Source organism: Alosa sapidissima, chromosome 14, assembly GCF_018492685.1.
Source record: "Alosa sapidissima isolate fAloSap1 chromosome 14, fAloSap1.pri, whole genome shotgun sequence".
In the NCBI taxonomy this organism is placed as follows: domain Eukaryota; kingdom Metazoa; phylum Chordata; class Actinopteri; order Clupeiformes; family Clupeidae; genus Alosa; species Alosa sapidissima.
Genome location: NC_055970.1, coordinates 28,458,016 through 28,472,929, shown reverse-complemented (window position 1 = coordinate 28,472,929; position 14,914 = coordinate 28,458,016). Strand labels below are relative to the sequence as shown.

Below are 14,914 nucleotides of genomic sequence, written 5' to 3'. Positions count from 1 at the left end.
TGTGCTTTATCGTTACCTTTTCCCAGTTTGAAATGGCATAATGCACAATTTCTCCAGCAGAGGGGGAAATCCTGCCAAGTTTCCCTTTAACACAGGCGATATCACTAATTATCTGATCTACCTGGCTGCTAATTAGGATGAGCTGGTTTACTAAATGATTGGATCAAATACTGTAGAACCTTTACTTTCTGAACCCGCGATGTCCGCCTCTCTAACGCCAGTTTGGTCAAACTTATTAGCTGTAGGGTACAATTTACCCTTTCTAGGCTTAACGTTAGATCTCAATCGAAACGTTTTATTCGTTTTCTAGCTGTACTCCAGATGTTAAAGAACTAGTTAAATATGAAATTAATGAAAATGTGTGGTTGGAGGAAAAAACTTACCTTGTTGTGAAAGGGTTTTAAAGACTACTTAAGTCTCTGCTTCAAGCTAGCCGAGTTTAATGAAGCCAGAACCCCCCATGTCTCTGATGATATCTTTGTTGTGGTTACACTTCCTTGGCAACCACTATTAATACAAATAAATAAATAAAAATAAAGCCACTATCGAAGCACCTACCTTGCCATTACCAAGAAAATATATTGTTCAATCATTGTACATTTATAACTTAAATGTATCCAGCGTTGGATCTAATTTTAATTATTTATTCTAACATAGTCACGTTGTGTTCATCAAGTTTCCGAAACAATCTGATCCTGTTTGGGAGATGTAGTTTTGCAATCCCTTACAGTGCCTGGCTCTTTCGTCAGGAAATTAATGTAGAACTTCATTTCCCTATGAACCCCGCTTCTATAACTAGCGTCAGTGGCTTTAGATGTTTTTGTTGTTGATGTTGCATTAGGCTAACGTTGGCTAGAGGAGAGAGGGCGCCCAGTTGGGTTGTAGTTTCATCAGCCGTTTTCTTACGTACACTGGATAAGGACAGTTTTAACAGGTAATGCATGCAAAACATTAGATTAACGTGCCTTTATAGCTTGAGATGGCTTCTGTATTGAAAGTATTTGTTCCTCGAACTGGTAGCTTGGCAGTAAAAGAGGTTTTGCTAGTTTGCTAGCTGACGTTAGCCAGTGGTTTCTGTTCTGTTCAAGAGCTTTGGTGGTGGGTGGGTGGTATAGCCGATGTTCCGCTCTGTGTACACTGTGGATATTCAACTAAACAGGGGCGTTTTTCTTGCTTCACTGGGTGGCATGGTTGCCACACGTCTTATGGAACATTGTTGTAATGTTACTGTTTTAGCTGTAAATGTTACAGTATGTCCCTGGGCTATGGCCTCTTTAATTCGCCAACCAGTTTCAGATGCAGCATTGCACTGTCCCTCAGCGCAATGCAGTCCCCTGCATTCGTTTCAAGCGTTTCCCCCCCAACCCTGACAGTTAATATTTTTGGAGAATATAGAGAATATAGCTTGTCATGCGGTGAGTTCTGTTTCTTGTAGACGTATTAATAATGTTGGGTGGTGTTATCCCTTATTCATGGCATTACGATGATTGTGACTACATTACTACAATACCTATAATACCCTGCAACGCACAAGTTGAAGTATTTGAAAAATACCTCTATTGTCCAAGTCACTAATGTCAACTGACTGAAATGTCAGTAATCATTTAACAAGTTCAGGTCAGCGTGACCAGCACAGCAAACAAACCACAACACACTTTTTTCTTCATCTCGATGCATTGAAGTTTACAGTTTGAAGGTCCCGGAAATTGACCTAAGCTGGTGACTAAACTACCTTTTTATTTGGTTATATTTGGTTATATTAATTCAGGCAGTGTTGAAATGTCAGAGAGCTCAAGTGACACTGAATCCTCCTGTGGATGGACCATCATTAGTAATGAGGTAAGTCAGTGCAAATCTAAACGAGGTCAGACATTTTGTAGTCATACACAGCCTTTCATCAGGTTCATATCCAAACACTATTCATTGTTGATATCAAGTAAGACATTTTGTAAAATGTACCATAGGATTACAATTCTTACTGAATTTTACAATTCTGAAGATGTGAAGATGTAATTCTGTTATTCATTTTAACCTAGTCTAATGCCTGGTTATTAGACTAGGCCTGCATGTTGCTTTAGCAAAATCGACGTTGAATCCACAAAGTGGATTAGACATTGAAGTATTAGACATTGAGGCTAATGGAAGTTTAATGTTATGAATATGACATGTTGTCAACAAATCAAGTATCCCCTACCCATGGGTCTGTTGTAGTGAAACTAGGCTAAATATACCCTGTTTTGTGTGTCAAATTGATTTGCCTCCTGTGTAATGTGAGTTTGACCGCTGAGTTTCAATGCCTGCCATTGTTACCTTTAAGGGCTCGGATATTGAGACTCTGGGGCCTGAGAATGCACTGGAACATGAGGTGGAGATCTCAGAGAGAGGACCCATACAGGAGACTGAGCTGCTAGACCAGTCAGCTTTTGCCTGTGGTATGCTACTCTGTGTTGTCTTATGGGTTCATGGATTTCGTAGTTTCTGGAAATTCTGGAATATCCAGTTGGTCTATTCATCCTTAATTAGTAACAGCGATTCAATATAGCACTCATTTGTATATTAACACCCTCATTACTTCGGATTTGAGTTTTTGAAGTTGTCCACAAAGTTGTTGGTGGAGAACGGTTTTACAGAGTATTTTCCTTTATTTTTCAAGCTGAGAAAAAAGAGGAACGTGGTGACTCATCCTTGGATGTCACTCTAAAAGCAGAGTCATTCGGGGAATTGCACTCCACTTCTGAGGTGGGACTGATGGTGTCATATGCAAACATCATTGGGGGAAAGTGTCATTAAAAGAGCCGTGTTAAAGTGTTGGCATCCTAGTGACTTGTGTCCTCCCCAGGTGGGTGCTGAGGAGGTGACGGACGAGCATGTGACACTGTGCTCTTCCAGTGATCACTCAGACATCGTCACCTTGGGAGACTCGTCCAAGGAAGAGCAGGCGGAAGTCGAAGGGGATGGTGATGATGACGACGATGATGATGATGATGATGATGAAGAAGAGGTGGCAGCTGGAAGCGAAGACCTTTACATGGGCACCTCTTCAAGCAGCCAATACACCTTCAGTGCACCAGAGACAGGTGTGCTTCTCCTTGTCTTTGTTACACGCCAGAATTGAAGCATATAAATGTGAAGTGCATTAAGGAAATAATTGAGGGAAACTATCCTGTAACTGAATACATGCATTTTTTGTTATGTCATGTTAACAGAATTGTAATCTGGGTCCATCTGGTGAAATACTCTTCATCTTTGACTTCTTTTTAGCCACAGTGGGTTGAAGCAATATTAATGACAGTAATAAGGTGTTTGTGTTATACACTTTTGAGTGATTAGTTGTTTCTGGGCATGGTATCAGAATTGCTGATGTGTTTTGTGTGATTAGTATGGGTAAAAGAAAAAAAACATGGAGAAACTTCCTTCTTTCTGATTTGTCCACGTGTGAAAGCAGGTGGGATAATGAACCAGTGGACTTTTACTCAGACTCTGTGGAAGTTTGGCTGTCGTCTGAGAGAGCAGCTTTCTGCTGGACATTCTTTCTCAGGTGGCCCCCTGTGAACTGGGTGCTAGTCTGCTGTGTGCTTGTGGTGTTTTTTGACTGTAGCCCTGACTCAGCCATGATAAGCCTAAGGCAGTGCTGCCAGGCATATAGGTGCAAATAAATTGTGCTCCGATGGAGGTTTTGTGTTTGTAAAGGCATGGCTAGACTTAGAAGCATGTTTATTGGTGCATGGTAGTATAATATAGTCATATACATAGTCATTGGTTTGCATTTGGACTAATTACACTTAGATTTGAAGCTGTTGTGAACTTAAGCAATGAACTAACATAATCTCTTACTGGCGCTTAACACCGAACACTGTGCCAAAGCTAATGCCAGTGACAGTTTGTTTACTCTAGCAACAGTTCCTTTGCAATCATCTGTCAAGTGACAGGATTGAAAAGATAGATTGTATGGAAAAGATAACTTTTGATATAGCTGTGAAGGTGATCTGTGTCAAAGAAAGCACTGTGATTTGAATTTAAGAAAGGGCATAGTTCATATTCTAATTCAACGGAATTAGTTCTTTGTTAAAAGGAAAACAACCTAAGATTGAACCTTCTTCGTGTGCAACTGTTCCATGTTCAACGGTTTTGTCAAAAATCCAAGAGTAAATAAGTTCCTGTGCCACCATCATCCAGATTTAATATTATTATTGTGGTCACGAGTGGATAAGCTCATCAAGTGTGTGTGTGTGTGTGTCTGTGTGTGTGTGTGTGTGGTGGTTCATGGTGCTGCAGTTTTCCCCCTGGAGCAACCTGTGGTCGGAGAGTCCAGCAGCAGCGATGAGGAGGTGGAGGCGGAGGCCAGCCCAGCCGTGCGCAGGCGCAGGGTGAGGAGGAGCACCGCCGGCTCGGAGCCAGAGGAGGCGCCGCAGCAGCAGCCGCGGGACCAGGCAGAGGCTCAGGGGGAGCCCCTCGAGCACCAGGACCCTCGGGCTGAAACGCCACAGCAGGGCCACGTCAGTGGCACCCTGAACAAGTGCATCCTCCTGGCCCTGGTGGTGGCCATCAGCATGGGCTTTGGACACTTCTATGGTGAGTGCAACTCCAACTGCAACTAGATCACCCTTAGAAAGACCAGTGTGGTGTGTGTGTTCATGTTACAGAAGTACATGTCTTCATAGGAATCCCCACTTGTGATGGTGAACAGTATATTCATGGAACAAAGAATAAGCCACAGTTTCTCTCCTGTACCGATGATCACAAACTGGAAATTATGGTTTCATTGTCTACCTTGTCAGATTAGTTCTTGTTAGAATGCAAAGCAAAACCGCGTAAACCATGTCTGGAGTCAGCTTGCCATGTTTTTGAAACATCCCTGACTTTGCCTTCTAGGTTATTTTGAAGGTATGGACTAATCATATGGGATGACAGGCTGGCCTAGATGGATAAGTCAAGTACTGAAACTTCCATGTTTTCACATGATTCACACAGATTGGATCAAATCTGTGTCCTTTTTAATTTCACTCTGTGGCATGACAACTTGTGTTTTTATTTTATTTTGAAGGGTCCTCTGAAAGCCATTTCATTGGAATGATGCAGTGATCCAAGTAAACAATTGCATACAACATTTCATTTTCTCCAATATTCTAGTAGTAGACAATAATCAGTACGTTTCTGTCACCGTGTCAGATGGCAAATAGTGAAAATGAAATAATGGCATATGTCGTGCCTCTATGATCAGCAAACACTTTTTTTTTCCTTTTTTTCTTTTAAAGTTTATATCCCCTGATTCACCTGCACAAGGTGGATTTTTATTTTATATGTTGGTTTGCAGTGCATGTGTATTTTCATCTCATGAATATTCATCTCATTTATTAGACTGTGTTTTCCTAGATGGAATGTCTTTTTCAGCACATCATCCTATTTGATCCTTCCATACCCAGTGATTTGAGAAACATGTAAGAAAATGACCATTGATCCATGGGGTATTTCTGCCCCCACAGGCACTGTGCAGATCCAGGAAAGGCAGCGGATTGTGGAGAGGAGCCGTGTACTTGAGCCCAGTGGCACCAGAGCGCTCCATCAGTGTCATCGGCCTCAAAAAGACATCAACAAGGTCAGTAAGTACACCAACACACCCCAGAGCAAGTAACTCGCTGTCCGGGTCGAGCGTCTCTCAGGATCATCAAAAGGAGTACAGTTATGGAGCGTGGTGCTTTAATGGTGGGAAAAGACTGCAAGACTTTAAGTTTGTAGACTTTCTTTCTGTTCTTTCCTTTCTTTCTGGTAAAATATTTTTTGGTGAACTTTGTTTCAGCTTTCAGAATTGAACTCTTTTCCTCTCCTGTGTTGTTTAAACACAATCATATTCTTTTCTGAACACATTTTTATAACCTAAGCTTGAAATATTCCATTTAAGGGTATAGCAGAGCTATGCAAGGAGTCTTCTCCAGTGCTCCAGTTCTCTACACCATAGAAACCATTTGAGGAGCTTTGTGAGCTGAGGGGTATTTCACAAAAGCGGTTAAGAAATCCAAGATAAGAGATATTGCGAGGGTTGCGATGTCTGGTCATCCTTGCTCAAAACGTTTCTTGAACGCCAAGCCAGGATGAGTAGAAGCGACTAGGTCAAGCCAGGTGTAAGTAATTCAGGATACATTCACTAACATTCTCAGCTTTACTCAACATCTTTTGAAATAGACAAACAAGGAAGTGAAGTATTTCCTTTTTGAATGGGGAAATACGGACGTTTTTGTAAAATAGCAAGAGTAGGCGTGATAGAGCAACTGAATGCGCATTTAGCCATGTGTGAGTGTTTCCATATCTTGACACGCAATATCATGAAGAAAAGAGTACTACCCAATCAACTAAATCAATTGGTGTTGCTGTGGTACATAGATGGAATAACGTTCTTTAAAAACATGCAGAGGTCTGATCGGAGTGACAGCTGACTGAACCATACAACATAATTAACATTTAAATTAAACTAAGCCTGGCTGCTGCACAGAATAAATCCCCATGGTAGGTTATGTGCCATTTCTTTTGTGAAACCAAGTCAAAGCTAAATTCAGCCAGGATAACCAAAACAATCCAGCTTAACCCGTTATCTAGGTTTTGTGAAATACCCCTCTGGTTGGCTGTCTTTGCTTAAAAAAAAGAAACATTTCCTTCCTTCTATTTATAAAACTGAACAGAGCAACATCTTAGATGCTGTGTTAGTGTGAGAGTATGTTACAATATATAGGCTAGAGTTTGACACCATGGCTCACACACACAGTCTACACTACAAGCCTTGTAATGGGCCAGGCTTTTGTTCACAGTGTTGATACTGTCTCCACATGTAGGGAGTGATTCAGAGTCTAAGAGAAGACCTAGAGGAAAAGCATAACATGGTGATGTCCATCACAGGACTTATGGATAAGATAACTAAGGAGAACCAGCAGCTCAGACTCAAACAGGATGAGTTACAGGTAACACGATCCACGTATCAGTTCATCTGACTCTGCTGACAGGAAATCCATTTGAAATGGAGAGCAGAGTGTACAGAGTGAAATGCACGCTGCAACAAAATTCACCACCGTTGAAATGTATTTATGTTAAAGAAAATAGATCTTGTCTAATAGTATTTCATATGTCTGCACTGCATTGATACAGATAGTTATACTGCTTGCCAAACTGTACCGCACAGGATAGCAGCACATTTCAAGCACATGACATTTCAAAACAGGCCCAGAAGGTTGAGCTGGTTGAGCAACTGAAGCAGACGGTGGAGGAGCGCAGTAGCATGGAGCTGGACCAGGAGCAGCTGGCCCGGGAGAATCGGCAGCTGAAGAGCTCCCTGGAGCACGAGGAGGCCTCCCTGTCCGCCCTGCAGGACGAGCTGCGGAGCCTCCGCGCCCAGATCCGCCAGCTTGAGGAGCGCGGCGCTGGGGCGGACTCGGTCGTCCAGGAGAACCAGCGTCTAAAGGAGCACCTGGAGGAGGAGCGCCAGCGGCTGCGGGGCATCTGGGACCAGCGGAACCGACTGGTGCTGGAGGCCCAGGCGCTGCGCGGCGAGCTGGACGTGGAGCGCAAGGCTACCGACAAGCTGAAGGAGGAGCTGAGCCGCCGCGGCCCCGCCGACGCCGAGACCGAGGAACTGCAGTCCCGCCTCCTGGAGCTGGAAAAGAAGCTGAGCTTTGAGCAGCAGCGCTCGGACTTGTGGGAGAGGCTCTACGTTGAGACGAAGGAGGATCGAGTGAAGGCCAAGGGGGATCGGCAAGCCAAAGCCAAGAGGCCAAAGGAAGGCATAATTGGCAAGGTGAAGGAGACCTTTGATGCAGTGAAGAACTCCACCAAAGAATTTGTGCACCACCACAAAGAACAGATCAAGAAGGCCAAAGAGGCAGTGAAGGAGAATCTTCGGAAGTTTTCAGACTCTGTCAAGTCCACCTTTCGCACCTTTAAGGACTCTGCCTCGACCATGTTCGACAGAAATCGCCGACCCCATGAACGGAAGTACCAGGAACGGAAAGAGTCCAAAGCCCAACACCAAGAGCCTCTCAGAACGCACAGGGATGACTCAAGCTCAGAGGAAGCGTCGTGGCAGCATAGGCCCCACAAGTCCTTTCATCAGCACCCTCGAAAATCCACTCTGGATTCATCTTCTGAGGCTGAACGCAACACACGCAAAGCTGGAACCAAGAAGGATTCAGGCTTTGCAAGTCCAAAAGGTATCCCCAAAGGCTGCTCAGGTGTGTTTGACTGTGCTTACCAAGAATCTATGAGTCTCTTCAACAAAGCCATGGACCCTATCCGGGCAGATGAGTTTAAACAGCTACTTCACAGCTATCTGCAACAGGAGGTGGACCACTTTCACCACTGGAATGAGTTGGAGGGATTCATCAAGAACTTCTTTCATAATGGTGTATTTATCCATGACCAGATGCTTTTCACAGACTTTGTCAGTGGAGTGGAGGACTACCTTGAGGATATGCATGAGTACCATAGCCATGATGATGTGTTTGAAGATTTGGACGACTACATCTATAGGCACTTTTTTGGAGATACATATTCTAAACGTTATGGTCCAAGGTAAGGATGTGTGATTTACGGTACTAAACCTTACTAATTGCATGGACATTTCTGAGGTAATGACAGATGCATGATGCTAATAAGTAGTACCTTATTTTGCCTTTTGTTTGTCACTAGGTCTGAAACTCAATAAGTTCTGCATGTTGAATAAGAATGCTGTGAACCCAGGAATGAAGCCCAGGGGTAAACTCCCTTTTGTTTGTAAATTTACAGTCGACCACTTGAAGGTCCTGATTCTAAGACAAAAGAGAACAGGGAGGCCAGAGATCAGCGAAAGCATCAGCGAGCACGTCCGCGGCCACAGAAAGAGAGGAAATGGAGTAGACAAGGACGCCCGGATAGACACATGGCAGATGTTAAAATAGAGCTGGGGCCCATACCATTTGATCCCAAATATTAGGATTTTAATTTGATTTTAAGGATATTAGTGTCTATGTAATTCAGATGGTTAAAACTGAAACTGTATGGTTTGCTTGGTTTTATTTTATTTTGGATGTGTCCTTGAAACCTATGATTCTCTTAATTGTAATTTTGCACAATGTTGACTCCTTATGCTGGTGGAATGTTTCCTCGCTCCCTTCGTTTGTGCAATCATCGCTAACTAGGCCTCCATGGCAGTTGTAGTGTCGCCTTGTCTAATCTCATGCACAAAGAAGAAGAAAAAGAGCAGATGAAGTGACCGTTTGTCCATAAATTATCATTAGTAGAAATAATACATTCATCTTCATTTTGAGAATAATTGTCAATTACTGCCTTGGATTGTAAATGTTTCAGCTTTAGCCTTGGCAATTTACTGATTTCTAGAGTTTTATTTTTAAAAGCATAGACTGCTGGATAAAACCACATTTGCTCTAGTTTCTGGATGTTTCAAGAGCAACTTTATGACAGGAAAATGCACTTTTAAAAATGACCTATGTTTGTTCTAATTGGCTGAATGTCTAAGATTGGTCACTTGGCATATTTAAAAAGCTGAACAAATAATTCTAGTTTGGTGTAAAAAAAAATATAGGACCAAAAAAATCTACTTTTTTTAATTTCTGCACAGTGATTCAAACTCTAATGTAGCAACCTGAATCGTGTGGAAGAGGCACTTATTACCAAATTCTTAGTATTTTTTTAAATTAATGTTTACAAAATTGTCAGATTAAATTGGTTCTCCAATTGCTAGAACACACTGATAGAAAGTAATGGATGGGCCATTTGTGTTTGTTTCTGCTTTCCCAAATAATTGAGTAACATTCCAATTGTAGGTTGTTTTCATGATGCCTAACGCCATTTCTTGGTTTGTGGTTAAGCTGTTAACTTGAAAAATGAGCAATCTCCATTAAATTGTTTGATGGAAATGCACCTGCAATGTCTTTCTTTGACACATCTACACTTTTTTTTTTTTTTTATTACTGTATCTAGGTCATTTATCAGTTGAGCTGTGTCAAGTGCCAAAGTATTAAATCTGGGATGAGACTAAGTACCATGAGGTGTGATCGTGATGATGGATTGTTCAGGTGACGTGTAACTGGTTTGTGCTGCTGCTAGTCAGCAGGTACAGCATGTCAGGGGTTGTCCCATGGATGAAATAAACACCTTAGCTGTCTGCCGAATGTACAGGGCTTATAAAACAATCAGTTACACAAAACATGTACAATATGCAATAACACATTATTTTTTTTATGTAACTGTAAGCCATGTTTGATTCTTCTGCTCACCAAAACTGTAAATAATAGAAATGAAACAGGTCAGGGACATAATGGAAATTAGATTTTAATTTTGTTTACAAGTACTTACAAAGCACATTTCTATAACTTCATTTTTACAGGTATCATATTTTAGTTACAAAATGTAAATCTTGAGCAGCAATCAACACAGTGCTTTTGCATTCAGACCCTTCCAGATTCAGTGCTTTCTTGTATAGATGAAGATGGTTTGTCCCACTCGCCCTTCAGGAATATGAGTGTGGAAAATCTCAGTGTGTTTAATAAACACATTTGCCTCCAGGAATGCAGAGATCTCCTGTGAGAAGTGATAGTACTTAAGTTAGTTAAAGCCCTTCATTAATTACATGTCGTCTTCCTGAACTCTCCTATATTTTCAATTCAGTTTATGTTAATCTTCTCACACACATAAACCCTCATCATCTGTACTGCACAATTACAACAGCTAATACATGTACTAAATACCGGTACGCTAAGTACAAGATGAAAACTAATCATACCTTTTCAAGGACATTAAAAAACACGAGGTGAGAAGGTAATGAGTCCTTGTAGGGAAATGTTCTCATAAGCCAAGCTGCAGGGTTAGAGTAGAAAACATCTGCCTCGTCTATACTGCTCCCATCCCCTCTCAGGTCAGGAGGACACTCCAAGAAGCGCATTCTCAATGGGCAGTGGATATGGCTACGCAGTGGGTATGAATACAAAGCAGTGAATGTAGATCAACATGAAATCTACTTTGCCTTTTGCCCACTTATGTCATTACAAGAGCACATATAGATACCTGTAGAAAGGAGTGGAGTGGCATGGCATGAGGAAGAGAACTTGGGGCTGAGAGGAGTTTGATGTCGTGTCACATAGGGGTTGGAGGTGGCCCATAACATCCAGAGTCCCACGTTGGTGAACAAGGCCTGTGTACAAGGCTGGGATGAGGTTTGTAACGAGCAGGAACCACATAGCTGGTTTTCTCCAGGCTTTCAGGTTTGCCAAGGATATGCCTGAAATAAAAACACATTGTGAGATCTAAGCATTATAAAAAAGTATAGGAATTCTTCACTGAATCTGGTATCTGGACACTCACCACAAAATATCATACATATAGGCAGGATGGGATAGATGAACCGGAACTCCTTGTGAGCTAGTAAACTATAATATGACATATCAGAACTTGAGTTTTAACATAAAAGTGTATTACAATATATCTTCACAACCAAAATGGGAAAATTGGAAAGGTAATGCATCATGTTTAACCTGTAAATTACAAGGGTCCATGCAATTGTGAACAACAGTATTCTGTATCTTTTGGAAGCCAGAGAGCAGCCATGGAGAAAGAATGGAAGATGAGATCCCAACACAACCATGAATCCCTGAGTGAAATACCAGTGCCATGGATGTGACCCGTAAAATTCAGCAACATTATGGAAGACATTAAACTTAAGGAAATTCCACTGAACCAGGGTCCACTAGAACAAAGAAACATAAAATGAATACATGAGTAATTATTTAGTGCTTGGATTCATGTGTAATATCAATTTTTGACATGTTTTGGTATATATTACTTCATATACCTGCCCATGGATGAGACTGTCAATAAGGGTTGAAATTCCAAGACTCAGGGCCCTGGAAATTAATATCACAATCCAACAATTATTTCAAGATAGAATATGTGATTAAAAATCAAATGCAAAATTAGCATGCACCTACTTACACAATGGGAAGGCCATGATGAATTATGAGTCTTAGCTTGTCATTGTCTTTCCAGAAATGGAATGCTAACAAGGGAAGCCACACAATGAGGGCAGTTGGACGAACAATCACTGCCAGCGAAACCAAGGTCAAATACTTTGCACTAAAGAGCAAAAGTACACATCATATTTATTTTGTTTCTTTATATCAGGATGCAGGACACTTTATTTGGTGCAAGATATATTTATATATGGACAACCTGTTGTGGGTTTTGGATCCTGGTAGTGAGTAGTAGCAGAGAGCCAGAGTTGTGAGCATAGTCTCTGTGGTATTGGTCAGGGTCCGTGTACAACAATACCATGTGAACCAGGAACAGAGCTGACTGAAATACTGAAGACAAATATAGCTCATTTAGGAACTTATCAGTTGAGTTTTGTGTATTTTGCCCACAGTATTGCAAGTTAGCACAAAATAATTATATTCAAACAAAACTGTTCTAAATGTGACTTGTTTAAAGATACATTTCTGACTCTAAAGCAAATATATGGGCAGAGGTCACTACTTTGAATCCCAGTCTCAGCAGGGTGTGATGGACTTAACACTCACTTACTATAGCCACCATTTCTGTAGCAAATTGGATTGCGCTAGTCAGCTAACAGCTATGTGTGTGTGTGTGTGTGTGTACAAACAAGCCATGTAATAAAGGTACATGGTCCACTTAATGATATGGACAATAAACAGAAAAATAAATATATGCATTTAATGATATGAAGAAAATACTGTAACCTACTGTTAATTGTGCAACATCTGGACTTTCCAGATTTTTAATGACTGCATACAGTTTAACATCAGTAAATGCAGCAAGAAGTGCTTGCAGGACACGAGGCAGCCACACCTGTTAATTGAAACGCAGTGTACATGACAACGCACATGACATGAAATGAAATTAACTCTTTTAAGTAAGAAGGATTCTATCTGGCATTCTATCCCCTAGAATGAGGTATGATGTGAAATATGTCTGCTGAAAATACTATGCTTCACTGTGTTAGGAAGGAATTTCAGGTAACAGTTAACTTGCAATGTATTAGCAGTGGAGAATGGCTATAAGAGTCAGGAATGCCATTCTTAAAACATTGCAAATGACTTAGCTTTAGGTCTCAAAGGCACTCATGACTCACAAGTTGATTTGGAACATGATCAGGATCCACTGTTGAGTGATTGCAGTTAGTTTATGTGTGTTTGTTAGTTTGTCATCATCACCTCTGACAGGGTCGGAGGGTATTGTAATCAAGTCTGTTGGTCCATCCATCGATGTGTGTGTTCCCTCACTTAACTAAGTGCTGGTCCAATTTAATTTATGTTTGCTTACATGGTAGGTTAGAAGGTTACTCCTACATGATGACCTGAATCCGAAATAAGAATTTATTTTCACTTTCTTTACTGGCCAATTATAGGCATGAGGGTCTGCAGTTGCCTGACTGCTCTTCTTTATTTGGTTTGGGGTATAAACAATGAAGCACACATGAACACATGAATTCCACATCCCAAAAATAACTGGGATAGATTTTACTCAGATTATAATCCAGAGAGTAAGTCGTCACATGATCATTAAATTTGACTAAATGCTTTATAACGGTTCTTTAGTAGGTTACAGTCACTAAAATATTATATATAGTTGCAGTAAAATATTTACACTTACCAAGAGTATAACTGTATCACATTCAAATATATGCAGTATTTTGTAAAAAACTGCAAAGATGAGTGGATAAGAGTAGCCTCTGATTCCCTCAGTCCACTCCCAAGTTAAATATCCATAAGTAATATGTTAAGGATGAACATGTGTTTGTTCAAACAGTGTATAATGTTTAAGTACCCATGTATAAATACAAACAAAGGATATTTGAAGGCCATGTGATGGGAAACCTCCAGAGACTGCCAATACTCATCTGGAACAAAGTTGGTCTGAACCAGGAGGCAGTTGATGAGACGAAATGCCACAGAGAATAGATAGGCATTGATGCCAAAAAAATCTACAAATGATATCAGAAGATAATTTATTATTATTTGTAATTCGGCATAACACCCTGATATTTCCCTTTAAAATGCAACAAGAGGGGAGTAGAACCTGGTTATACCATCAATTAGGATTAGGCTAGTTATTGTACATGCAGCCTACTGACATCTTCAACATAGGCATGTTGCATCATAGCAAAACAAGGACGTTTTCCAGGAAGAAAAACAAGGAAGAATTCAAACTTGCACCTGACAATGTTAAACCAAGTAGCAACTAGTAGAAATGTGAATAAACGTGTGGAGTTTAATACGGTATATGCCACAATTAAGCAAAATAATAATAATAATAATAATAATAATAATAATAATAATAATAATAATCACAAGACAAACAAATAGGGAATCACTGGTTTGATACTATAGGCTAATGTAGCTTAGTCATACGACTTTTGAATTTCTGTCCTAGGCTACAGATAAACCTGACCACTTTTATGACATTATACAAAATTAGAGAGATCTGAGAGCTAATTAGAAAACCACTGGATGGATACTTGGTAGTGCAGATAGAATAGCTGTAGCATCCCATTTCCTTATTATCCTACCGGTCAACAGTAGACTACCCTCTGAAGTGAACTCAAAATCAAGCCCCCAGTGTAGCCAGCCATACCTGTCTGGAGTGGACCAGCATTATTGTCGTAGAGTTTGGATTTCCTTTTCCTTAATTTAACCGGCTCTGCAAACGTCGGTTTGTTCTTCAATCGCTCACGAATTCGTTCCATACCGCAATAGTAAATGGAGTATTACATGGCACATTACACGACATGAACAGGCTGGCATGTCATATCTAATAGCTCGAAAAACTCATATCCTTTCCTCCACTTCCGTATTTTAGATGTGACGTCATACAATTAAATTTATATTTTGCTAGGGGGAAATTAACGTTTATAATCGTATTA

The 14,914-nt window shown here is 40.8% G+C and overlaps 2 protein-coding genes across 10 annotated transcripts; one reads left to right on the top strand and one right to left on the bottom strand.

Annotated features, from left to right (window-relative positions):
• The first annotated feature begins 627 nt into the window (after nucleotides 1–627).
• Nucleotides 628–9,900, top strand: ccpg1 (cell cycle progression 1). 8 transcript variants are annotated; one of them, XM_042061524.1, is made up of 12 exons: nucleotides 634–934; nucleotides 1,769–1,839; nucleotides 2,318–2,432; nucleotides 2,654–2,739; nucleotides 2,840–3,077; nucleotides 3,443–3,538; nucleotides 4,276–4,572; nucleotides 4,873–4,884; nucleotides 5,484–5,596; nucleotides 6,825–6,950; nucleotides 7,208–8,553; nucleotides 8,671–8,829. In XM_042061524.1, the coding sequence occupies exons 2-12, from the start codon at nucleotides 1,780–1,782 to the stop codon at nucleotides 8,684–8,686; spliced, it is 2,505 nt and encodes an 834-aa protein (XP_041917458.1). In that variant the 5' UTR covers nucleotides 634–934; nucleotides 1,769–1,779; the 3' UTR covers nucleotides 8,687–8,829. The 8 variants fall into 8 exon arrangements, with proteins under 8 accessions (XP_041917456.1, XP_041917458.1, XP_041917451.1 ...); XM_042061517.1 differs by having other exon boundaries at nucleotides 639–934; nucleotides 8,767–9,900; XM_042061518.1 differs by having other exon boundaries at nucleotides 640–934; nucleotides 3,446–3,538; nucleotides 8,767–9,900.
• A 395-nt stretch (nucleotides 9,901–10,295) lies between these two features.
• pigb (phosphatidylinositol glycan anchor biosynthesis, class B) lies at nucleotides 10,296–14,858 on the bottom strand. Of its 2 annotated transcripts, none has more exons than XM_042061681.1 (12): nucleotides 14,626–14,858; nucleotides 13,846–13,975; nucleotides 13,645–13,747; nucleotides 12,736–12,840; nucleotides 12,205–12,335; nucleotides 11,968–12,108; nucleotides 11,828–11,879; nucleotides 11,511–11,722; nucleotides 11,341–11,405; nucleotides 11,044–11,257; nucleotides 10,763–10,943; nucleotides 10,296–10,560 (listed from the first exon to the last, which is right to left on the bottom strand). In XM_042061681.1, exons 1-12 carry the CDS (start codon nucleotides 14,735–14,737, stop codon nucleotides 10,444–10,446), a joined length of 1,563 nt encoding a protein of 520 aa, XP_041917615.1. In that variant the 5' UTR covers nucleotides 14,738–14,858; the 3' UTR covers nucleotides 10,296–10,443. The 2 variants fall into 2 exon arrangements, with proteins under 2 accessions (XP_041917615.1, XP_041917614.1); XM_042061680.1 differs by having other exon boundaries at nucleotides 13,645–13,762; nucleotides 14,626–14,857.
• Between the last annotated feature and the right edge of the window lie 56 nt (nucleotides 14,859–14,914).